The sequence below is a fragment of the Peromyscus californicus genome, unplaced genomic scaffold (genome assembly GCF_007827085.1).
Source record: "Peromyscus californicus insignis strain IS unplaced genomic scaffold, ASM782708v3 Scaffold_15__1_contigs__length_86483966, whole genome shotgun sequence".
Classification (NCBI taxonomy): Eukaryota; Metazoa; Chordata; class Mammalia; order Rodentia; family Cricetidae; genus Peromyscus; species Peromyscus californicus.
The window spans coordinates 60,135,419-60,156,999 of NW_026294447.1; the positions used below are offsets into that span (position 1 = coordinate 60,135,419).

The following is a 21,581-nucleotide window of genomic DNA, read 5'->3' on the forward strand; positions in this document are numbered from 1 at the left end:
GCCAGTCCCAGTTTCTCCCCCTCTCTAGGCTGCTTCTGCTCTCAGATAAGGGAGTCTTTTCTCTGCAGGCCACAGGGGAAGGGCTGGCCACAGTGAAGAAGGCCCGAACAGCAGCTCTGTCCACAGATGTCCCTGGGTGTCCTGCCGCCATCAGTGGATGCCAGCAGAAGCCTGGGTCCTCGTGTGCTCCAGCCTCCAGCAAGGGTAAATCACATATTTTGTGGGTTGTCCCATGCTCAGTGGTCCTACTGGCAGGCACAGATGCACCCAGAGTCATCACTGACTGGTTGACCTGGGCTGGTCTGAGAGGTTGGGCAGAGTTGAGTCCAAAGGACACATATATCTGTAGCTTAGCATCTGAGACATGGCTGCACTGAACATGTGAGATTTAACACTTGAAAAGAAGACATTCTGGCTTTAATTCTGCCTGTAACCAGATCCTGTCTACTAGGTACTTTGAACATACAGCATTGGCAATACTCACATGCCTTTGCAAAGACTTACCAGGACTATCTGATTTCTGACCTGATGTAAGGTCTTCAGTGGAAGAGGCCCTGCCCATTTTAGAACCTCTATGTAGCTCTGCCCTAGGGGAAGGCAGTTGTGTTCAGTGGGCACAGTGAACCTTCTAGCACAGTGTGGAGCACTGCCCCATGCTTAGTCACTTTTCTCTTGTAGCTTCATCTGGACTTTGGAGTTAGTGATCTATCTTACAGTTCACTTCCTCTCACCAAGTGGTTCTTCAGTACCTGTATATGTCCTACATTCCTAGGGCTGAGTGACAGGGTCCTTGACCTCAAGACCGAGGTTCTTGGCTGGGTACCTGGGAAGGTTATGTTGAAATAACCTTCCAGGATTTCCAGGGCCACGTGGGGTTGGGGTAGGGGTTGTCTATGGATCTGTTTTGAAAGGCCTCTCTTACCCTTGGGCTCCCCTCCAGAAACCTACTGTTCATTCATTCAGTGAAATTAGCCTGCTAAACTCTCTCGGAACACGTTTTTAATACAAAATCTACCTTTGTGAATAGATACAGTAGCCAATAAAAACCTGTTGCCTAGCCCAAGGAGCAAAGAGAATCTGCATTACTGCTTCTTTGAAGAAAGTTCATTTGGACCAGCTCATTGTGGTGATGAGCAAGTGACTGTTGTTTTTCTGTACCATTCAGGTTCTGCCCCTGTAGCCATTGAGAAGTCTTCTCCCTGCTCTGAAGGAAGCTGTGGGGAGATGGCTCCTGCTAGTGACGGGAGTGGACCACCTGCGGGCCAGCAGCTTTCAGTGATGCCATCTGCTGACTTTGAAGGCAGGGGTGGCTCTGCAGACCCTGCTCTTCTGTGTCAGGATGTCAGTAGGTCAGCTTTTTATTCCCAGGTAGCAGAGCCCAGAGAGCTGCCCCCAGCCCAGTTGTCAGTGTTTTCTGAAGAGAATGCTCCAGAACACACTGTAGAGCAGGAACCTGGGGCCATCCAGAAGAGCAACAGTGTCTGCGGTAACCCATCATCAGGTGGAGGAATGGAGTCCCTGCTTCTTGGAGAATCGGGAAATGCAGAGGCAGGAGACTTCAGAGAAATGAGCCCACCCCACCTGAGTGGGCAGCAGGCCAGCCCCAGCCATGCCCTGCCTGCAGAGGCTGCAGCCTTCTCACTCCAGAACATCTTGCCTGTGAATGTCCTGCCAGCTGCCTGTGTTTTCAAGACTGTGCCCAAGCCAGAGCCTCATTCCGGACCAGATGGATCACTGTCCACTAGTGGGGGTCCCAGTGTGGGGAGCAAAGCTGGGGATATAAGCCGGTTCTTCTCTAGGATGGAGGCAGATGGCCAGAGAGAGCCAGAGACTGTGGCTGCTGTGGGGGAAACCCTGGCTTTTGAGATTTCTGATGTGTGCCAGGAAGTGTTGTCTCAGGGACAGGAGCAGATTTTTATTCGGACTTCCAATGGGCTTATTTTGTCCCATCCAAGTACCATCCAAGTGTCTCAGGAAGAGAACGCTGTCATAGAGACTAATGCAGGGGCTTCTGTCTTGAGGTTTGACCCGCCAGAAGGAGTTGCTCTTGAAGCCATGGAGGCCTTCCACACTGTAGAGGCAGAGCCCTCTCAGTGACCAGGAGTCGCGTGCGTGCGTGTGTGCGTGCGTGCGTGCGTGCGTGCGTGCGTGCGTGTAAATGTAGGGTGTTGTTTTTGGAGGCAGGGTCCCATGTAGCCCAGACTGGCCTTGAACTTAATATCTAACCGAGGCTGGCCTTGAACAACTAATCTTCCTGCCTAAGTCTCCTGAGTGGTAGGGTGACAGGGATGCCCCACCATGCTGGGCAGAACTTTGAACCTATATTTGTATGGATTTTACCCATAGAAGGTCTATTTCAAGAAGTATGTATTTTTCTAATGTGAATACTGACACAAATGAGCCATTTATTTATAATGAATAATGTCTGCCCTATCTCTTTTTCTAAGGAGCTCATCACAATAATGGTACATATATATTTTTGTTGTCTGTTTTTGGAAGCAGGGTTTGGCACAGCCCAGGCTGGCCTTGAACTCATGATCCTTCTGCCCCAGCCCAAGGCTGGGGTTACAGGTGTGTTCCCATGGCACATAGTTTGCTGGCTACTGCAGTTAAGGCCGTTCCACTTTCATTTACCAGCCTTGCACCCACTTCCGTATCATGTCTGCCCCTTCTCTCCTGGTGGTGTCCTCTGTACTTCTGGATTCAGTTAGAAAACTTCAAAATTCAAAAGCTAGCCATTTTTGCCATTTTGGCAGCATTCTAATGAGACATTAAAAAAAAAAGTCATTTCTATTTGTTTTGTTAGTGTCCATGGGGATTGAACCCAGAGCCTTGAAATTGCCAGGCAAGGCTCTGTCCCTGCGCTTCATCCCTAAGACAGGCCTAAGCAGGCCTGAGGTCTGTGGCCCTCCTGTGTTAGCATCTCTAGTAACTGCAACAATAGGCTGTACAATCAGGGAATCAGGGGCTTTCTTTTCTTTCTTTCTTTCTTTCTTTCTTTCTTTCTTTCTTTCTTTCTTTCTTTCTTTCTTTTTTTTTTTTTTTTTTGAGAAGGGACTATGTAGTTCTAGCTGTCCTGGAACTCACTACCTAGACCAGCAGGCTGGCTTCAAACTCAAGAGATCCACCTGCCTCTGCCTGCTGAGTGCTGGGATTAAAGGCATGCACCACCATACCCAGCTTCCTTCCATCTCTCTATGGATTCCAGGATGGAACTCAGGTTGCCAGACTTGATAGCGAGCACCTTTACCTACGGAACCATCTCACCAACCCTCCACTTAGGTTCTGTGTTCACCATTTCCCTCTAAGACTGAGTCTTGCTGTATAGCTTAGGTGTGAGGGTTTCCATGGCTGCATTGTGGGCCAAAGGGAAGGCCATTTGTCCGCATCGGACAAGAGCATTATTCTTACCCTGGCACTCTGAGGAGAGGCCTGGAGCAGCTGAGATGCTGCTGCAGGGCAGAGCTGGGGATCTTGGCTGCATCTCACCCAGGTCCTAGGCTTAGGCAAAACTGCTGTTTCCACAGCCCTTGCAACACCCCAGGCACTTCCTGTTCTCTAACTAGATCTCAGGGCAGGGTTCATAGGGATAAACGGGCGGGTTTCCTAGCAGGAACTGGGGGCATCACAGTGGCTTAGGCAGGGCTGTGTCCTGTGGACTGGGCCACTTCTCAATAACCCAGAGCTTTCCCACTGTCTAAATTATTAATCTACATTTGGGTATGTGGACATTTATTATATTATCTTCAGTACTTTGATTTGTCTGAAATGCTTTATAATAGCAAAAATTTAAAAGGACAGCACCAGCCACCATTTTTCTCAAAGTATTCACCATGAATTTATCCTCAAACCCTCTCAATCCAGTTCAGGTGGATTCCAAGCTTTTTATTTCCTGCTCTGTTAATTTGGCAGGACTTGGGAATGTAGAAGAAATATCTGTGATTTTCTACTGTGTTCACCTTGAAGTGCCATATTGACCTTTGATGACATCCTTATTCTGTTCAGATGATACAGTACTCTGTGGAATCAATATTCTGCTTATCTTTAGTTCCTTTATTTCTGCCTGTCCTTGGCAGTATTGATCTTTCCATTAGTTCTCTTCAGCAACTTGCTAATGGGTGCCTGGGGAGCAAAATACACAAAAGATTATGGTGTCCGTAATCCCAGCATTTGTGGAGCTGAGGCAGGAGTATAGTGATTCTGAAGTCAGCATGAGTTATCTAGTAAGACCCTATCGCAGGATAGCTAAAAAAATTTCTAAGAGTGCATACTATTCTTGAAAAGGACTGAGTTTGATCTCCAGCATTCATGCTGAACAGCTCACAACTGCTCATAAAGGATCCAGCTCCAAAGGATCCAGTACCCTCCTCTGGCCTCTGTGGGTACCTGTAGCTAGGTACACATACAATCACTCAGGCACACAGGCACACATATACATAATTAAAAATAAAATAAATTAAAAATCTGTAATTCCAGGAAATACAAGGTTATACAAAAGCTAAAAAAGTAGACATCATGTCCACACACTGCCTAGTTATAGATGGTACAGTGTGTCCAGATCACCCTGGGCCTGAGGCCATGTCTCAAACAAACAAAACCCATGAAGTATCCTACAAGGCCTATCCATGGTACTAAATCCTCCAGCGTTTCCTCTAAGGTAGTATGGCAGGGGCTCTGTGTGGGCTCAGGCCCACATGGTGGAGTGTGGTCCCTTACAGGGTTCAAAGGGAGAAGGCTCCATGTCATGTGTTGATCAGTCAGTCCACAGTATGTGCTGGCAGTCAGGCTGTCTGCGGTTCCCAGGAGGCAAAGGGAAGGGAGGGAGTGGACCCTGAGGATGTGTTGGGGTTGGGGGTAGTAGTAGAAGTGGTTTTGTGTCTGTTAGCCTAGGACCTGCACACAGAGTGACTCCTGCTCTGAGCAGGGCCTCAGCAGCCTCTTGTCTGGTGTCAGCCAAATGCTGATCATGCAGCGACCCTTCTACAAGGCGTCTGCCCACTTTCAGAAGATTTTAATAAATATAGAGGAGGAAAGAGCAACTCTACAAAAGGTTACCTCTAAATGCTTTGACATGTTAACTGATTTGCATAGTGAGAAATCCTCTTTCCTCTATATCCCTGTCCTAAGTAGTCTTTTCTTTGGGGTATATTTTCTTTTTTTCTCTGGGAAACATTTTCTCCCTAGAAGCCTGTTCTTTAGACTCTAGAATTTCATCCCATCCTTTACACAGCATGAAGTTTCTCAGATCTCCAAGGAACAGGGGCAGAGATACGCTCCCCCCCCACACATTATTTTGGGATGCAAGCGTTTTCTTTTCATTTGACTACTGTATGTGCTTGGTCAGAGGACAGCTTGGTGGCTCAGTGCGCTCCTTCCATCCTAACACCGTTCCATGGTCCAACACAACATTGTCAGGCTTGTATGGCAAGTGCTTTTACCTGCTTAGCCATCTCATAAGCCCTATTCTGTTTTTGAGACAAAATTGTTGTGTCTTCCAGGCTGGCCTTACGATCATAATCCTCCTGCTTCAGGCTCCAATATTGAGATTACAGGTGCATGTCACCCTGCCTGGCTTAAAGTAATGCTTTTCTATTTGTTAGCTATCTTAGGTATTTGTTCAAATGGACATGATGCAAATGTGATGCTAATTGGTATTTTGGACAAGTCCATCCTCTCAACCAGCTTAAAAATCTCCGAGGATTTGATGTCTGACTTGTGTGTGTAAGCTCTGTGTTCTGAGCACAGAGCCAAGCACTTTGTAGGTAACTAACTGGTTGGGGAAAAAAGAAAACTGCACACACATGCATGTGTGTCACCCATGATTTTAAGTTGGACTAGAAATGCAACTTAGGAGTTGCCAGGACCTTGGACAGCTGCATGCCTGACACTGGACCTGTGTCCTCATCAGGAAACAGGGAGCAGCATAGCACTCCCTGTGCAAGCCTGGTGACCTGAGTTCAGATCCCTAGAAAACAAATAAAAGCCAGCATAGTAGCAGTACGAGTGTCTGCAGGTCCCATGGCATCTACAGGAGATAGAGGCCGAGACAGCAGAAACTGAAGCTTGCAGTCCAGCTGTTGTGGTGTTCACAGCAGTGTACAAGAGACCCTGTGTCAGGCAGGTGAACTGAGTGCCTTCTGAGACAGATGGGAGCAGTGGCCTTAATGTGCAACCCCCCCACCCCCCCACTTAGGAGGGAGTGGGAGAGAGGTGGAAGTGGCCGTTTCCTGAAGTCATTTGACTAAGGCAGTCCTTGGTGTTGAATTCAAAGCTCTCTATGAACTTGGGTAGTATGCTAATGGTTAATAATAAGAAAGCTAAACAGAGAATACCCAGACCCCAGATGTAAACAGTCGTGATCACTGGCCTTTTTATTGGCTTATCACATGGCTTCATTTCAGCAATTTTGGGTTTTCATTTCTATGACACCAAACTCAGTTAACTCTACAGAATATATATTTATATATTTTTAAATACACATTTATATATATTCTAGAATATATTTAATATATATCTCTCCAGCTATAGGAGAGCATGAACTGCTCTTCCAGAGGACTCGAGTTTGGTTCTTAACAAGGTCAGGTGGGTGACAACCACCTGTAACTCTAGCTCCAAGGATCCCACTCCTGTTTACGGTCGCCCTGGTCATCTGTACATGTGGCACAGACACAGACACAGTAAAAATAAAACCTTCAAAAGTGACAAGATTTTAAACTTCAGATATTTATGGGACTTAACTTATAATTACAGAACTAAAACGTTCTCTTCAAATTTTAAGCACAGGGCTGGGGATGTGGCCCAGTGGTTAAGTATTCAGCTTGTGTGAAATCTGGGTTTGATTCCCAGTACCACAAAAACCAAACAAACGGTGGATAGGTACAAATTAAAACTAGGCAAGCAGGGTTGTCTGCACAGGTGTGATATGTAAAGTACACTCAGTTTACAAATGAGACCCCTCTGCCATTCTTCTCATTTATCTCACTCGGTGCTCACTGATAACCTGGGACAAGGCAGAGGAGAGGACAGCTGCACAAGTGCTTGTGTGTCTGGAGAGGTCCTAGTGGCTGGTCCTGGGGCCCTGATCACAGGCAGGGTGGCCGGGGAGTCACAGGGCCCGGTGCCCTGTTTCCAGCAGCATGCTCTCCAGCTGCAGCTTGCTGTCGCTCTCTATGTACGGCTGGTGCAGCCACATAGACAGGTAGGTCAGGCTAAGGTTGCGGTCAGCAGTGTGGGCCAGCTCTGCACCAATGGTGTGCTTCAGGAGGAGCTCCTTCTTGTATGCATTGGAGAGCCGGTGGGAGACCTCATCTGCAACAGACCAATCACCAGGGCCACATGAGAACGCACTCTCCTAGACTCAAGCCATGCTTTCTGGCTCCTGGTTAAAACCCAGAGCCAGAGCTGACAAAATGACTCATCTGGTAGAGTACCACATTCGTGAAGCCCTGGGTTCAATCCCTGGTACCCCATAAATGGTATGGTGATGGATGCTTGCACTCCCAGCATCTGGAAGTTGAAGCACAGTTTGGAGGCATAAGGATGGGAAGTACAAGACCATCCTCAGCCAGCACATAAGACTACTCCAAACAAATCAGAATAGCATGGCATGAGGAAGAACTAATCCAGCGAGGCCACGCAACCCTTGAGTGTAATTGGGGTTTTCTTTGGGCCGCCAACCAGCTCCCAAATAAAAACATGGAGACCTATTATTAATTATGAATGCTTGGCCTTAGCTTAGCTCTTTTAACCTAATTCAACCAGTTTCTATTCATCTATATTTTGCTTCGGAGCTTTTTACCTTTCTTTCATTCTGTATGTCCTACTTTCCTGCTTCCTCTGTGGCTAGCTGGCTGGCCCCTGGCATCTCCCTGGTGTCTCCTTTTATTTCTTCTTTTCTTTCTTTCTTCTTCCTACTTACTCTCTCCCTGGAAGTTCCGCCTATACATCCCCCCTTGCTATTGGCTGTTCAGCGTTTTTTTTTTTTTGGTTTTTCAGGACAGGGTTTCTCTGTGTAGTTTTGGAGCCTGTCCTGGATCTCACTCTGTAAACCAGGCTGGCCTAGAACTCACAGAGATCTGCCTGGCTCTGCTCCCAAGTACTGGGATTAAAGGCATGTGCCACCACCACCTGGCGGCTGTTCAGTTTTTTATTAGACCAGTCAGGTGCCTTACGCAGGCAAGGTAAAACAGCAATACATCTTTTCATAATTAAACAAATGCAACACATCTTTACATAGTTAAATGTTCCACAACAATTGAGTGATTTGTAATGGCTGTAAAGAGTCACCTCATCAAGACTCAGGCAATAACAGCTCTTGGAGGACTGCTACACGTTTAAGGCCTGCTTGTGCTATATAGTGAGTACCAGTTCAGCCTAGGGTACACACTAAGATCATTTAAAAAAGTAACTAGGGCTGGAGAGATGGCTCAGAGGTTAAGAGCACTGACTATTCTTCCAGAGGTCCTGAGTTCAATTCCCAGCAACCACATGGTGGCTCACAACCATCTGCAATGACATCTGGCACCCTCTTCTGTATACATAATAAATAAATAAATCTTTAAAGGAAAAAAAAAAAAGTAACTAAGGGGCTGGAAAAATGGCCTAGTAGTTAAGAGCACTGGATGCTTTTCTAGAGCAGCTGGGTTCAATTCCCAGCACCTACATCAGGCAGCTCATAAACTGCCTTCATATACATATAACTCCTCCAGGAGGACCCAAGGCCTCTAGTCTCCAAGGGCACTAGCATTCATGTATATGCATATACCCATACACAGATACAAATAATTACAAATAAAATAAATCTTTAAAACAATAAACCAACATCAACTAGCTTAACCTTAAAGAATATTGCATTTTATTTTGTGTGTATGTGTACATGCCACAGTGTGTGTATAGGTCAGAACAGCTTTTAGGCATTTGTTTGTTCTACTATTACTTGGGTCCTAGGGGTCAAAATCAGGTCATCAGGGCCTTTACCTGCTGAGCCATCTTACCTGCTCCATTAGCCCTGCATTTGAGCCTGGGCTGCCCTTAAACTTGCTGAGATCCTCTTGCCTCAGCCTCCCAAGAACTGGGATTACCCACTTACATATGTGCTGGTTAGTTTTATGTCAACTTGACACAAGCTAGAGTCATTGGAGAGGAGGGAGCCTCAGTTGAGGAAATGCTTCCATAAGGTTAGGCTGTGGGGCATTTTCTTAGTTAGTGATGGATGGGGGAGGGCCTAGCCCACCGTGGGTGGTGCCACCCCTGGGCTGGTGGTCCTGGGTTCTATAAGATGGCAGGCTGAGCAAGCCATGGAGAGGAAGCCATTAAGCAGCACTCCTCTACGGCCTCTGTGCCAGCTCCTACCTCCAGGTTCCTGCCCTGCTTGAGCTCCTGTCCTGACTTCCTTCAATGACGAACAGGGATGTGGAAGTGTAAGCAAATAAACTCTTTCCTTCTGAAGTCACTTTGGTCATGGTGTTTCATCACAGCAATAGAAACCCTAGCTAGGACATGCATGCTAAGTTTCATTTTTCGCAATGGTCTTCTCCTATGAGGTTGGCCAAAGTGTCCTCAACTGATGGCTGACTTATTTATTTTTTTAGACAGGCTCTCAGTTTATAGCCCAAGTTGGCCTTGAACTGACAATTTTCCAGCTTTTGCTTCTCTATTACTGGCATTATAGGAATGTGCATTACTACATCTGTCTTCAATTTACTTAACTTTAACGTTTATTATATCTTTTTTTTTTGGTTTTGGTTTTTTGAGACAGGTTTCTCTGCGTAACAGCTCTGGCTGTCCTGGAACTTGCTCTGCAGCCCAGGCTGGCCTCCAACTCATAGAGATCTGCCTACCTTTGCCTCCTGAGTGCTGGGATTAAAGTCATGTACCACCACCGCCCGGTTCATTTATTTATATTTTAAAAGACAGATGGCCCATTTCCTTTCCTAAGGACTAGAACTAACCAATGCTGATGCTTCTCTTAAAACCACCCCCAGAAGATCTACTTACAAAAGAAGGCTGTGGGCCACGTGTGAAACAGAGGGGGCCGGTCCCTTTCTTCCCTGTAATGATAATTTTCTAGTTCACAAATCCCCTTGGTGGTTGAAGACAGCTTTTCCATTTTCATTTGTATCTTAGTCTGAAAAAGACATTAATTTGGAATATGAGAATATTGCTTAGAATTTCTAAGCTCAGATTTAGTAACTATAAAAGATTTGAAGGCTACAATGTATAGTCTTAGTGGGACTAAAATTCCAGTAACTCACCCCATTACCACCACAGTCAGCAGATTTCTAAGGGGTGTGAGCAGGTGGGTGCTGTGGTTTCATTACTCTGGATTACTTTGGTCCTAAGCCTGGATTTTCACAGCCTCAGAGAGAAGAAAGTTTGCTGTGTCCCACCTCAGTAAGATTTCTAAGCAGCACTAGCATTTTGGCTCCCAAGACCTGGAGGAATCCCAGAGTGGGCCACTGTTACAGAGTGCGCTAGGCAGAAAGGCCCTCGGCGGTGGCGCAGTTCTGACAGTCTTTATGAACTGCCCTGGAGTTCACTGCAGCCTCTGTGAGCCTCCTAAACACACAGAAGAGCACAATGAGAACCTGAACCCCACAGATCTTCTGGCCTCTCCAACCGTGTCCTCTGTCAGCTCCCAGTGGCAAACACCAGCACCATCTCCACAGTGACAAGAAAGGATGACACAGATAAAGGGCAGTGAAGCACCTGATTAGCTATATGAGTGGTCATTAAACATGAGAAACAGAATTAACGAGGATTGCAGATTTATGTAGCAAAGGTTTATTAAAACCAAGTATCTAACTCCTGAGTATAGTTAACTGTTATGTGTCTGGGAGGATAAAAGAAATACACAGCATCAAAATCATAATTCCTCATACTTGATCATCCCAACCATCTCCCCTGGTTTATCTAAAGTGGCACACACTAAATTTAGCAAATGCTAATCTTAAAAGGTCTCTACTTCCTTCTCAAATCATTTTGGGTTCAATATTTCACTTGGCTTAACCTCCGGACAGGCTCCATCATTTCCAGTCACACATGGGAAGACTCTCAAGGTTGAGGTGGGAAGGTGGGGCCAGGATGGGATCTGTGCTTTCTGAACCCAAGGCTGTGATCAAAATTCTGCAACCCCAGCAGCTTCCCAACCCCTCCTAATTCTAGAAAAGCTTAGAAGGATTCTGAGAAGGAAAATCTGGAAGCCCTGACCTGTCATATCTACAGTCGGCCACCAACAGGGACAAAGTCACATCTGTGTGTGCTTCGTTGAGCTAATGATGTGAGAAGAGCCCACACTCAGACATCAGCATCTGTAGTGTCTCCCACAGTAACACAGATCACACTTAAATGGAGGTGCAGATTAGGGGAAAGGCTGCATCAGCCCCCCAAGAAAAGACATGTAAAGCCAAAGCTCTTTAATGGCCTCTAACCCCAACTTTTGGGTTTGGACGCTGAATGAAAATACATTTCCAAGACAGTTTAAGACAGATTCAAGCTAGGCGGTGGTGGCACACGCCTTTAATCTCAGCACTTGGGAGGCAGAGCCAGGCAGATCTCTGTGAGTTTGAGGTCAGCCTGGTCTACAGAGCGAGTTCCAGGACAGCTAGAGCTACACAGAGAAACCCTGTCTCGAAAAACAAAAACAAAACAAAAAGACAGATTCAGGGTCACCAGAGCAGAGCTTCTAATCTGATGGCTAGCATGTAGAGCTTGCTTTCTCTAATAAAATTTATTTTATTACTTATGTGTGTGGGTGCCTGTGGAGGCCAGAACTGGGTACTGGATTCCCTGGAGCTAGAGCTAGAGATAGTTGTGAGCTGCCTGATGGGTGCTGGGAACTGAACTGCAGTCCTTAAAAAGAGCAGCAAGATATCTCTCTAGCCCCAGAGCCAACAGGTTTCTAACAGGACTCTTCTACATAAGGGATCTGGGCCCCCTTGGGAAAAAAGGGGCTGACTCTAGGACAGAGGCAGGAAATAGGCAAAGTAAGCCTGGAACAGCTATCAGTGCTGTCAGTAAGGAAATGTCAAAAACATTCCCAGACCAGAACTTTACTATGAAGACAGCATTTCAGCCAGAATTCCCAATGCCAAAGTGCAAACAGTCTGAACAAGAAATACAGCTGATTTGGATCACAACCTGAAGTAAGACCTGCTACATCCACACTGGTAACCAATGACCGTGGCTGCTTTAGTGTTCTGTGGCGGTACGGAGGAGTCACCTTGACAGAAATGGTCTGGCCCACATAGCCTAAATATTTACTCGACGGACCCTTAAAGTGGTTGAAACTACCCAAGACAACATACCAGACAGCATCCTGGGAGCATCAGGATTTGTTAGGTAGGTGGAAGTAGAGGCTGAGGAGGAGAAAGGGTCTCTGAGTTTTGAATACCCCATGGTCAAGCAAACTCCAAATAGCTCCACTGGGCTTGAGTGACAGTGATGTAGAGGACCAGCACCTTTAGGGCTTACCAAGCCATCCAAGGTGGCCTGCAGTTCCTCACACAGTCCTTCAAGTTCCTTATGGTGTTCCAGATTCGTCTTCTCTTCCTTTTCACTGGGACCTGGGCTGCTGCTCTCTAATTCAACCTTCTCTTTACTCCTGGACAAAGCAGAAAACAATGGGTACAAGTTACACGCTTTAAACTCACCTCATGCTGGCTGACCAAATGTCTCTCATCCCAGGGCTTGGAGAAGGAGTTTACAGCCTGGCTACACAGTGAGCCCCTACCTCAGAAAAAGAAAAACAAAAGGGGAAAAAACCTTCACCTCATTTTGTTATAATGAATCCTATAAAAGTCATCACATAATCATGTTACCTATTTTGTGTAAATGTTGCACATGTCATTATAGTAGATGTCTATTTACATTCACAGCGAGCACACCCATCAGTCACTCAAGTTTGTTGTGCTTGGGATAGAGCTGAGGGCCTCCAGTGTGCTGCAAATGCTCTACTGCTAAGCTCTACCCCCAGCCCTGGCCACTCAACTTTGTATTAAGGGAAGTTGAGTCTAGTCATGTGGCATCCTTGATGTAGGGCTTAGTTGTACAAAGATGCATAAGACATGAGTCATTTCCTGAAGGAGTCAAGAATTGGTGAATGGTTTTTCAACTGAAGTCTGTGATCCATACAGTTTGGACCTTAAAGGCTTGGTTTTCAGCCTGTGATGCTGTTAGGAGGAGGTGCAAACTATTAAGGTTAAGGTCTAGTGGGGAGATTCTATCTATGTGAGGGCATACCTTCATAGGATTTTGGGATCCCAGTATCCTTTTTCTGGTCCTAGCCATGAACATCCACTATGATGTATGCCACCTTGCCACAAGTGCATACGACACCAAGAGTTAACCACTGGGATTCCTCAAGAGCCATCCACCTTTTTGAAGACATGGTTTCTCATCCCTGGGACCTAGGGCTCACAGACTAGGCTGGGGTGGTGGCCTGTCTCTTCAGCCTCAGTGCTGGGATTACAAACACACATTGGATGCTGCAGTTTGAACTGGGGTCTTTGGGTTTGCACGGGAATTCCTGACTGACTGAGCTATCTCTCAAGCTCCTCCTTTGTCTTTTTTTTAAAGATAGGGCCTCACTATGTAGTCCTAGTTGGCTTGTAACTTGATATGCAGTCCAGACCAGCCTCAAGCTCACGGAGCTCCAATTGCCTCTGCCTCCCGAGTGCTGGGACTGAGGGAAGGAGCCACTACACTTGTTTCCTGTTTTGTTTGTTTGTTTGTTTGTTTTTCGAGACAGGGTTTCTCTGTGTAGCCCTGACTGTCCTGGAACTTGCTATGTAGACCAGGCTGGCCTTGAACTCACAGAGATCTGACTGCCTCTGCCTCCTGAGTGCTGGGATTAAAGGTGTGCACCATCATTTGTTTCCTTTGGCTTTTTTTTTTTTAATTTATGTGTATGAGTATTTGTCTGTCTGTCTGTGTGTCTGTATGTGTACTATGTGTATGTAGTGCCCACAGAGACCAGAAGAGGGCATCAGATCATCTGTAGCTGTAGTTACAGACAGCTGTGAGCTGCCATGTGGGTGCTGGGAACTGAACCCAGTTCCTCTGTAATAGAGTAGAAAATACTCTTAACCGTGGAGTCATTTCTCTAGTGTCCCCACCTCCACTTTTTCCTTTTTAGAAAAAAAGAAAATTAAGCTGGAGGTGGTGGCACACACCTATAATTCCAGCTCTTGGGAGATGAAGGCAGAATGATAAGAAATTGAAGGTCATTTCAACCACATAGTGAGTATGAGGTCTACCTGGGCCTACATAAGTCCCTGCTTCAAAACAAATAAAAGATGGAGGCTGGAGAGATGGTTCAGTGGTTAAGAGCACTTGCTGCTCTTTCAGAGCACCCAGGTTCCATTCTTAGCATCCACACGGAGGCTCACAATTCTCTGTTACTTCAGTTTCTGACACCCTTTTCTGGCCTTTTTAGGCACTGCACTTATGTGATGCACATACATACATGCAGGCAAAACACTCATAAACATAACATAAAGTTAATAAATCTAAAAAGCAACAAGGTCTAGAGAAAGAAGGCTTAGCTGCTAAGTGCACTGACTGTTCTTCCAGAAGACCCAGGCTTGTTTCTAAGCACTCACATAGCATAGCAGCTCACAATCATCTGTAATTCTAGTTCCAGGGTAATGCCCTCTTCTGGCCTCTGTGAGCAACAGACCCACAGTGGTACACAGACATACATGCAGGCAAAATACCCATATACACAGACAAAAAGGGACATAAAATGAACTGGATGCAATGGTGTACATCTGTGGTTCCAACTCCTTAGGGAGGCAGAGGCAGAAAATCAGCCCAGTAGTATGAGATTAAACTGGGCAGCACAGTGAGGTCCTGCCAAAAATGTAACTAAGCCAGGTGTGGCAGTGCACACTTGTAACCCCAGCACTTAGGAGACTGAGGCAGAAAGACAACTGGGTGTTCAGGGCCAGCTGGAGGAGTGATGTTTGTTTTTGCTCTTTTACTCTTTTGGCTCTCTTGCGGGACCCGCCACCCAGCTCCCAAGTAAATCACACGGAGGCATATTCTTATTTACAGATATCAAACCTTAGCTTGGCTTATTTCTAGCCAGCTTTCCTTAACTTAAATTATCCCATCTATCTTTGCCTCTGGGCTTTTATCTTTCTCTATTTCTGTATGTCTTACTTTCACTCTTAGTCTGTGGTTGGCTGTGTGGCTGGGTGGCTGGCCCCTAGCATCCTTCTCTTCTTGTTCTCTTGCTCTTTCTTCCTTTCCTCCCAGATTTCTCCTTCTACTTAAATTCTCTCTGCCTGCCAGCCCCGCTTATCCTTTCTCCTGCCTTGCTATTGGCTGTTCAGTTCTTTATTAGACCATCAGGTGTTTTAAACAGGCACAATAAATAACACAGCTTTACAGAGTTAAACAAATGCAACATAAAAGAATGCAACACATCTTTACATCATTAAAACAAATGTCCACAGCATAAACAAATGTAACATAGTTTAAAATGATATTCTACAACAGGGAAGGGAAACTATTTAAAAAAGAACCAAAAAGCAACCAAACAAAATCAATAAATGGAAGGAAGGAAGGGACAAATGGCAGCCAGCAGTATACACATGAAATCCCATTTACCTACCACCCCACATCCCTGAAAGACAATAATATAATGGAGCCAAGCCTTTCTCTTTCCAATCTTTTTATAAGTTTGTAAAATATGTAGCATAATTTTGTATTTATTTTTACATTTACCTGTGTGGATATGAAGGGCACATTTATGCCATGGTATGATGGGCAAGGACTTGTGGTAGTTTGGTTCTCTCCTTCTACCATGTGGGTTTCAGGAACTGAACTCAGTCATCAGGCTTGGTAGCAAGCACCTTTACCCACTGAGCCATGTCTCTAGCCCAAAGTGTCAAATTTGTAATCCTCCTGTCTCTGCCTTTTCAGCATATCCTATCAATGTGTACCATAACACCTAGCACATATTTGCATTTCAATGTGTATGTATGGTTCATATTTGCACATACCATTTTGGTTCAATATTTTGTTTTGCTTTATCTATACCAATAAATTCTCACTCTCTTGACTCTTCTGCCCAATGATTTAAGGTGACAATACAGAGTGTGGGAACTCCACACATACTTACAACAAGCTGACTTTCAGGTTGGCAATATTGCTTGCGGTAGTAAAGCCGGCATCACTAAGGCTTTCCCATTTCAGGATTAAGTTATGCCAATCGGCTGCATTGTCTTTAATTTTTCTTGCACTGACGGATAAGACAGGTTTTCTGGGTGTTGCAATTCCAAGAGTCTTCTCTGATAGGGACCAAGAGAAACATGACTGTTAAGGAGCACATGATCACAGCCCTCCACAGTAAAATGGTCGGAAATGCCACACCACCTGGGTAAACCAATGTCCCAGAAACTAAGAGGTTGTTCACAGCTCACGGGTCCATAAGCACTTGTCTACTTCTCTTTTGAAGACAGTGTCTCAACTGTAACTCCAGCTGGCCTTGAACTCATAGAGATCCTCCTGCCTGTCTCTCCAGTACTGGGAATAAAGGTGTGAGACACAACACCTGCACAGCACCTTGTCTACTTTAAGAGTTAGAAACAAGTAAAGCTATGACTTTCTGCTAACACATCAATGGTTCCTACTATCTCTCCTAGGAGGTAATCTAGTCTTAACTATCCTCCAGCTGTCTCCTTCCAGGCACCCTGAACCCGTGAACAGAGCTTTTCACCCCTGAAAGCTCATCATATCACAATACCAAGCAAGCGGGACACTGGACACACAGAGGTGATCTTGCCAGGCTGCTGCTGCTCCACCTATGACCTAGGAAGAAACCCACACTTCTGCCTGCATCCCTGCTTCAACATTTGTCTCAATCCCCAGCCCTCCATCGCCAGGCAGAACAACTACAGCTCTTGGAAAAGTCTTCGCAAGTGTAGTTCTCTTTCCCGGGAAGCTCCTTCCCTAAGCTAGTGCCGCCCATCTAAGACTCACCTGATCCCACTGCCTGAGGAAACAAGACCAAGCGCGGAGTGTTTGTGCTGCCTTCTCCACTTAGAACCCTACACAGCCATCTTACAGCCTAGAAGAATCCAGCACACACAACAGCTGCATGCTCTGGAGACTACACTTTGAAGACCATGCTTCCTGGGCATGAATCTTAGCTCTGCCAGCTCTGAGTGTAGACGTATCTGAAATTTCCTGGAGTGTCAATGTTCTCATCTGCAAAGTGTGGTGGTATTTTATTTGTATGTTAATAAATAAAGTTTGTCTGGAGATCAGAGGACATATGGCCATCCATTTTTAAGTAAGAATAGAAGTCAGGCAGTAGTAGCACATGCCCTTAATCTGATCACGTGGCAGGCACGGTCTGTGTTTAAGGACAGACTAGGGAACAGCCAAGCGTAGTGACACACGCCTTTAATCCCAGTACCAACCATAGAGACCTGGGGTCTAGACAGACAGGCAATAACAAAGAAGTGAGGTAGCTGGGCTAAGAGCCAATGAGAGGACAGAACAACAAGGCAATAAAAGCCTGAGTAGACAGGAAGTAGCTCGCTTGGGAAGCTACAGAAGCGTGGTGAGTTAAGGCTAACTGGTGTCTCTGTCTCCCTGATCTTTAAGGCTTTTATCCCTATATTTGACTCTGTGTTTATTTAATAAGACTGGTGCTAAAACAGGCATCTGCTCCACAGGGCTGTTAAAAGTGGATATAGACGAATTCAAGGCAGCCTGGTCTACATACTGAGTTCCAGGCCGGCCAGGGCTAGTGAGACTCTGTCTCAAAAAAAAGTATATAAATAATATATGAAGCTGTGAAGGCCTAACACATAACAACCTGTATCACAAAGTCTAGTACTAGGACCCAAATTTGTCCAACCCTTCTCTATCATGGTCTTTTATTTACTCAGTGCCTCAATGCTGGCTCTGTATCATTCCAACCTGGACCACATTAACTGTTCGTGTATGTCTTCACTCACTAGCTAACTCAGTATTCTTTAGGGCTCTGTTCTTTTTTGTTTTAATGGTACTGGGGACTGAACTAGGGCCCTGTACATGGCCATTTTACTGTATGAGATGGTACAAGTTGCCCAGGCAGGCAGAAGCCAGACCTTGAACGTCCTATCTTCCCGCTTCAGCCTCCCAAGTAGCCTGGATTGCAGCCTGTGCAACCATACCTCGTCCATAGCTCTGCTTTTAAATACATTGATTTTTTTTTTCATTCATTCTTTACTTAAACAACTAACAAATAAGCTTCCTTCAAATGTCAAGTATGGGGAACGAAGTGACTGAATGAGACTAGGGCCTTTTCCCATGGCACTTACCTTCTAAAAGAGAGTCAAACAATATCCAAGTAAATGATCTTCACCAGTTCTTAACCAGTTCAGATCATAAACATTATGTAAAAAATGGCACAGGAAGCCAGGTGTCATGGCACAGACTTTAATCCCAGTGCTCAGGAGACTGAGGCAAGAGATCAAGGCCAGCCAACCACTGTGAGTTAAAAAAAGGTTAACATGGGCTGTGTAGCAGGGCTCTGGCTAAATATAAAGAAAAAACGAAACAAGGGTCGTGTGTCAGCATGAACCAGGGGTATCCTTTGAGCTGAGGTGTGAGCAGTAAGAAGCTGGGGAAAGGGAGTCAGCATGGGCCCTGATGTGACCATGAACTTGGTGAGTATAACCAACAGGACAAACCAGCATTACCAGGCTAAAATGGAGAGAAAGCGGCACACAAGGAGGGGCTCACACAACCAGAGCCACACAGGCCAACAGGACGAGCTGAGCACAGCGAAGAGCAGGCTATGAATGAGCTTGGAGCAGAGCAGACATGATCGCCATAGCTTATGTTCTACACTCACTACCAAAGTAGACGCTTGGTTAAACATACTCCCACGTGTGATACGAAAGTGGAAGGGGTACTGGGCTAGGAGGGTATACCTGGAGATGGGGGACACAATCAGGAGAGTCAACCAAAGTGAAGTATGAAAATACCATAAAGAAACCTGCTACTCTGTAAGTTAATTAAAATAAATAAAAATTTAAATGCTCCTATGTACTTCCCTCCTTATACAAAGGACCAGACAGTGATGAGGATAGAAGGAACCAAAATTGGACTAGAGGAGAGTAACAGAATTCTTGTCATTTTCATTTCAATCGTAAATGCTAAAGTCCCTTCCACGAAAGAAAACCTCTAAGGAAAGAAAATCCTTGGGTTTTTTTGTTTGTTTGTTTTTGAGACAGGGTTTCTCTGTGTAACAGCTCTGGCTGCTCTGGAAGTCACTTTGTAGACCAGGCTAGCCTCGAACTCACAGAGATCTGCCTGCCTCTGCCTCCCAAGTGCTGGGATTAAAGGCGTGCATCACCACCGCCCGACATCCTTTGGGTTTTTAGTGGAATATTCCATACGTTAAAGTCTTATAATGTGGTAACATATAAAAGGCTTGTGCATACAGGTAAAATGCTCATTTTTGAGACATGAAATGTGGTAATTTTTATTTGGATCTTGACATCTAAATTATCAGATTTTCAAGATTTGTTTGTGTGTGTGTGTGAGACTGTGTGCCTCTGTAGGAATGCCTGCCTGGCCAGGGGGTGACTGATCTCCTGGAGCTAGTTATAGGTGTTTGTGAGCTGCCTAATGTGGATGCTGGGGACCAAACTCCAATGCTCTAAAAGAGCAGGAAGTGCCCTTAACTGCTAATCCATCTCTCCAGCCTCAGATTTTATTTTTATATAGTTTAACCTCACCTTCATTAGGGGACTAGAATATTTTGAGACACATTTCTGATGCAAAAATTTAAACACAGAAAATTTATAGCTAAAATTATATCATTATTAACTTATTTGTAAGTTGCAATAAATATATTTGCAATAGTTAAATGCAAAAAACGAAACAAAGAAAGCCTTGGTTAGTTTTGCTGTTAACTTGATATACCTGGGGAGAGCTACAATTGAAGAATTGTCTGTGGGGATGTCTGTGTGACAAATGATGTAGAAGGGCCTAGCCCACTATAGTGGAGCCACCCTTGGGCAAGTGGTCCTGGGTTGAGAAAGAAGACTATCTGAGGACCTGGAGATGGCTGAGAAGTTAAGAGCACTTGCTGCTCTTTTGGAAGACCCAGCACTCACATAGTCTCACAATCGGCTGTAATTCCAATTCCAGGGGATACTATGTCTTCTCTGGCCTCTGTGGACATTGCATACTTAGGGTGTACTTACATAAATGCAGGCAAACACTCAAACACATAAAGTAATAAATAAAATCTCAAAGAGGAAGCAAGCTAGCTAGCAGTGTGTGAGCCTGGGAGGGAGACAGAAAGCCAGTAAGCAGCTTTCCTTCATTGTTCCTGCCTCTGCTCCTGCTTGGGTTCCTACTGATTTCCCTCAATGATGGATTGTGACCTGGAAGGGTAAACCAAATAAACCCTTTCCTTCCCAAGTTGCTTTTTAGTCATGGTATTTTACCATAGCAACAGGAGACAAACTTGAACAGTTCTATCAAGAAATCTTCCTGGACGCTGGGCGGTGGTGGTGCACGCCTTTAGTTCCAGCACTCGGGAGGCAGAGGCAGGTGGATCTCTGTTGAGTTCGAGGCCAGCCTGGGCTACAGTGTGAGTTTCAGGACAGGCTCCAAAGCTACACAGAGAAACCCTGTCTCGAAAAACCAAAAAAAAAAAAAAAAAAAAAAAGGTTTCCTGGATCCGCCGGTTACATTAGGAATCACTGCAGTAGACATCTGTCATCCTCCTATACGTTGGCTGTCATTACATTCACCAGTCAATCTTTTCACCTGCTTAATGTCTACATTGCCCGCTGGACTGAGTTCAACCAAAGCAGGATTTAAGTTTCGTTTCCTCCCATATTGTGCTCACATAGTACATGCTGCATCAAACATGTTACACGGAGGAGCTGCTCTTACTACCTGTATTCGTCCCTCAGTGGGGGTTCCTGAGGGCGAGGATCACATCTGACTAGGTATGCCGGCCCCACTTCGGAACCCAAAGCACAGCTCCCACTTCTAGATACTCACAGGCAAATAGGGAGATAACAGTGATCGGTCACAGGCCATGGCGGAGCTGAAGTTACTCCATGAAACCCCTGCCATACGCAAACGCACGGACTCACGTGACACTAATCGGCCCACAGAGACAGCCTTTATTACAAACTGCAAGCTCCACGGTCGGTGTTCCTGACTGCCGGGGTTCAAGGGGAGGGTTTCCGGAGGGGCTGCCATGTCAGGCTTGGCTCCAATGTGCTCCGGGATGCTCGGAGCGTCACACCTCTGACAAACACTTCACGCACATCACCGCACTCAGATGTCACTCACACAGGAATAGGTTCCGGACAGTCCGCGAGGTTCATGCGCGGCCCGCAAGTCAGTCACACCGCGGATTCCCGACCTTCCTCCCCCCACCCCCGACCTGCAGCCTCGCCACAACAAGGGAAGCACAGCCCTCGCACGCACCTTCCATGCGGTCCACAGGTAGACCTCAACACGGAGATCCGAAGCCCCGCCCTCAGACTGAGGAAGTGGCGTCACTTCCGCTCCACGGGTCCGCCGACACTTGTGGCTCGGCCGCTCTAGCT

At 45.8% G+C, this 21,581-nt stretch overlaps 2 protein-coding genes across 5 annotated transcripts in view; one reads left to right on the top strand and one right to left on the bottom strand.

Moving 5' to 3' along the window:
* Positions 1–2,793, top strand: part of Znf839 (zinc finger protein 839) — a 32,058-nt gene extending 29,265 nt beyond the window's left edge. For all 4 annotated transcript variants that reach the window (XM_052738997.1, XM_052738998.1, XM_052739000.1 and 1 more), the window contains 2 exons: positions 69–204; positions 1,166–2,793. In XM_052738997.1, the coding sequence (XP_052594957.1) occupies positions 69–204; positions 1,166–2,097 (1,068 nt within the window). In that variant the 3' untranslated portion in view covers positions 2,098–2,793. The remainder of the gene's footprint in view (positions 1–68; positions 205–1,165) is intronic.
* Positions 2,794–6,346: 3,553 nt separating this feature from the next.
* Cinp (cyclin dependent kinase 2 interacting protein) lies at positions 6,347–21,574 on the bottom strand. Its single transcript, XM_052739046.1, has 5 exons — positions 21,460–21,574; positions 16,127–16,295; positions 12,472–12,601; positions 9,997–10,126; positions 6,347–7,308 (listed from the first exon to the last, which is right to left on the bottom strand). The coding sequence occupies exons 1-5, from the start codon at positions 21,464–21,466 to the stop codon at positions 7,106–7,108; spliced, it is 639 nt and encodes a 212-aa protein (XP_052595006.1). The 5' UTR covers positions 21,467–21,574; the 3' UTR covers positions 6,347–7,105.
* Between the last annotated feature and the right edge of the window lie 7 nt (positions 21,575–21,581).

Excerpts from the sequence above, each read along its gene's own strand:
- Cinp (XM_052739046.1), bottom strand. Across the intron at positions 12,602-16,126 it reads AACCTGAAAGTCAGCTTGTT|GAGTAAAGAGAAGGTTGAAT; the intron begins GTAAGTATGTGT and ends TGCTTTGTCCAG. Across the intron at positions 10,127-12,471 it reads AGGCCACCTTGGATGGCTTG|ACTAAGATACAAATGAAAAT; the intron begins GTAAGCCCTAAA and ends TGTCTTTTTCAG.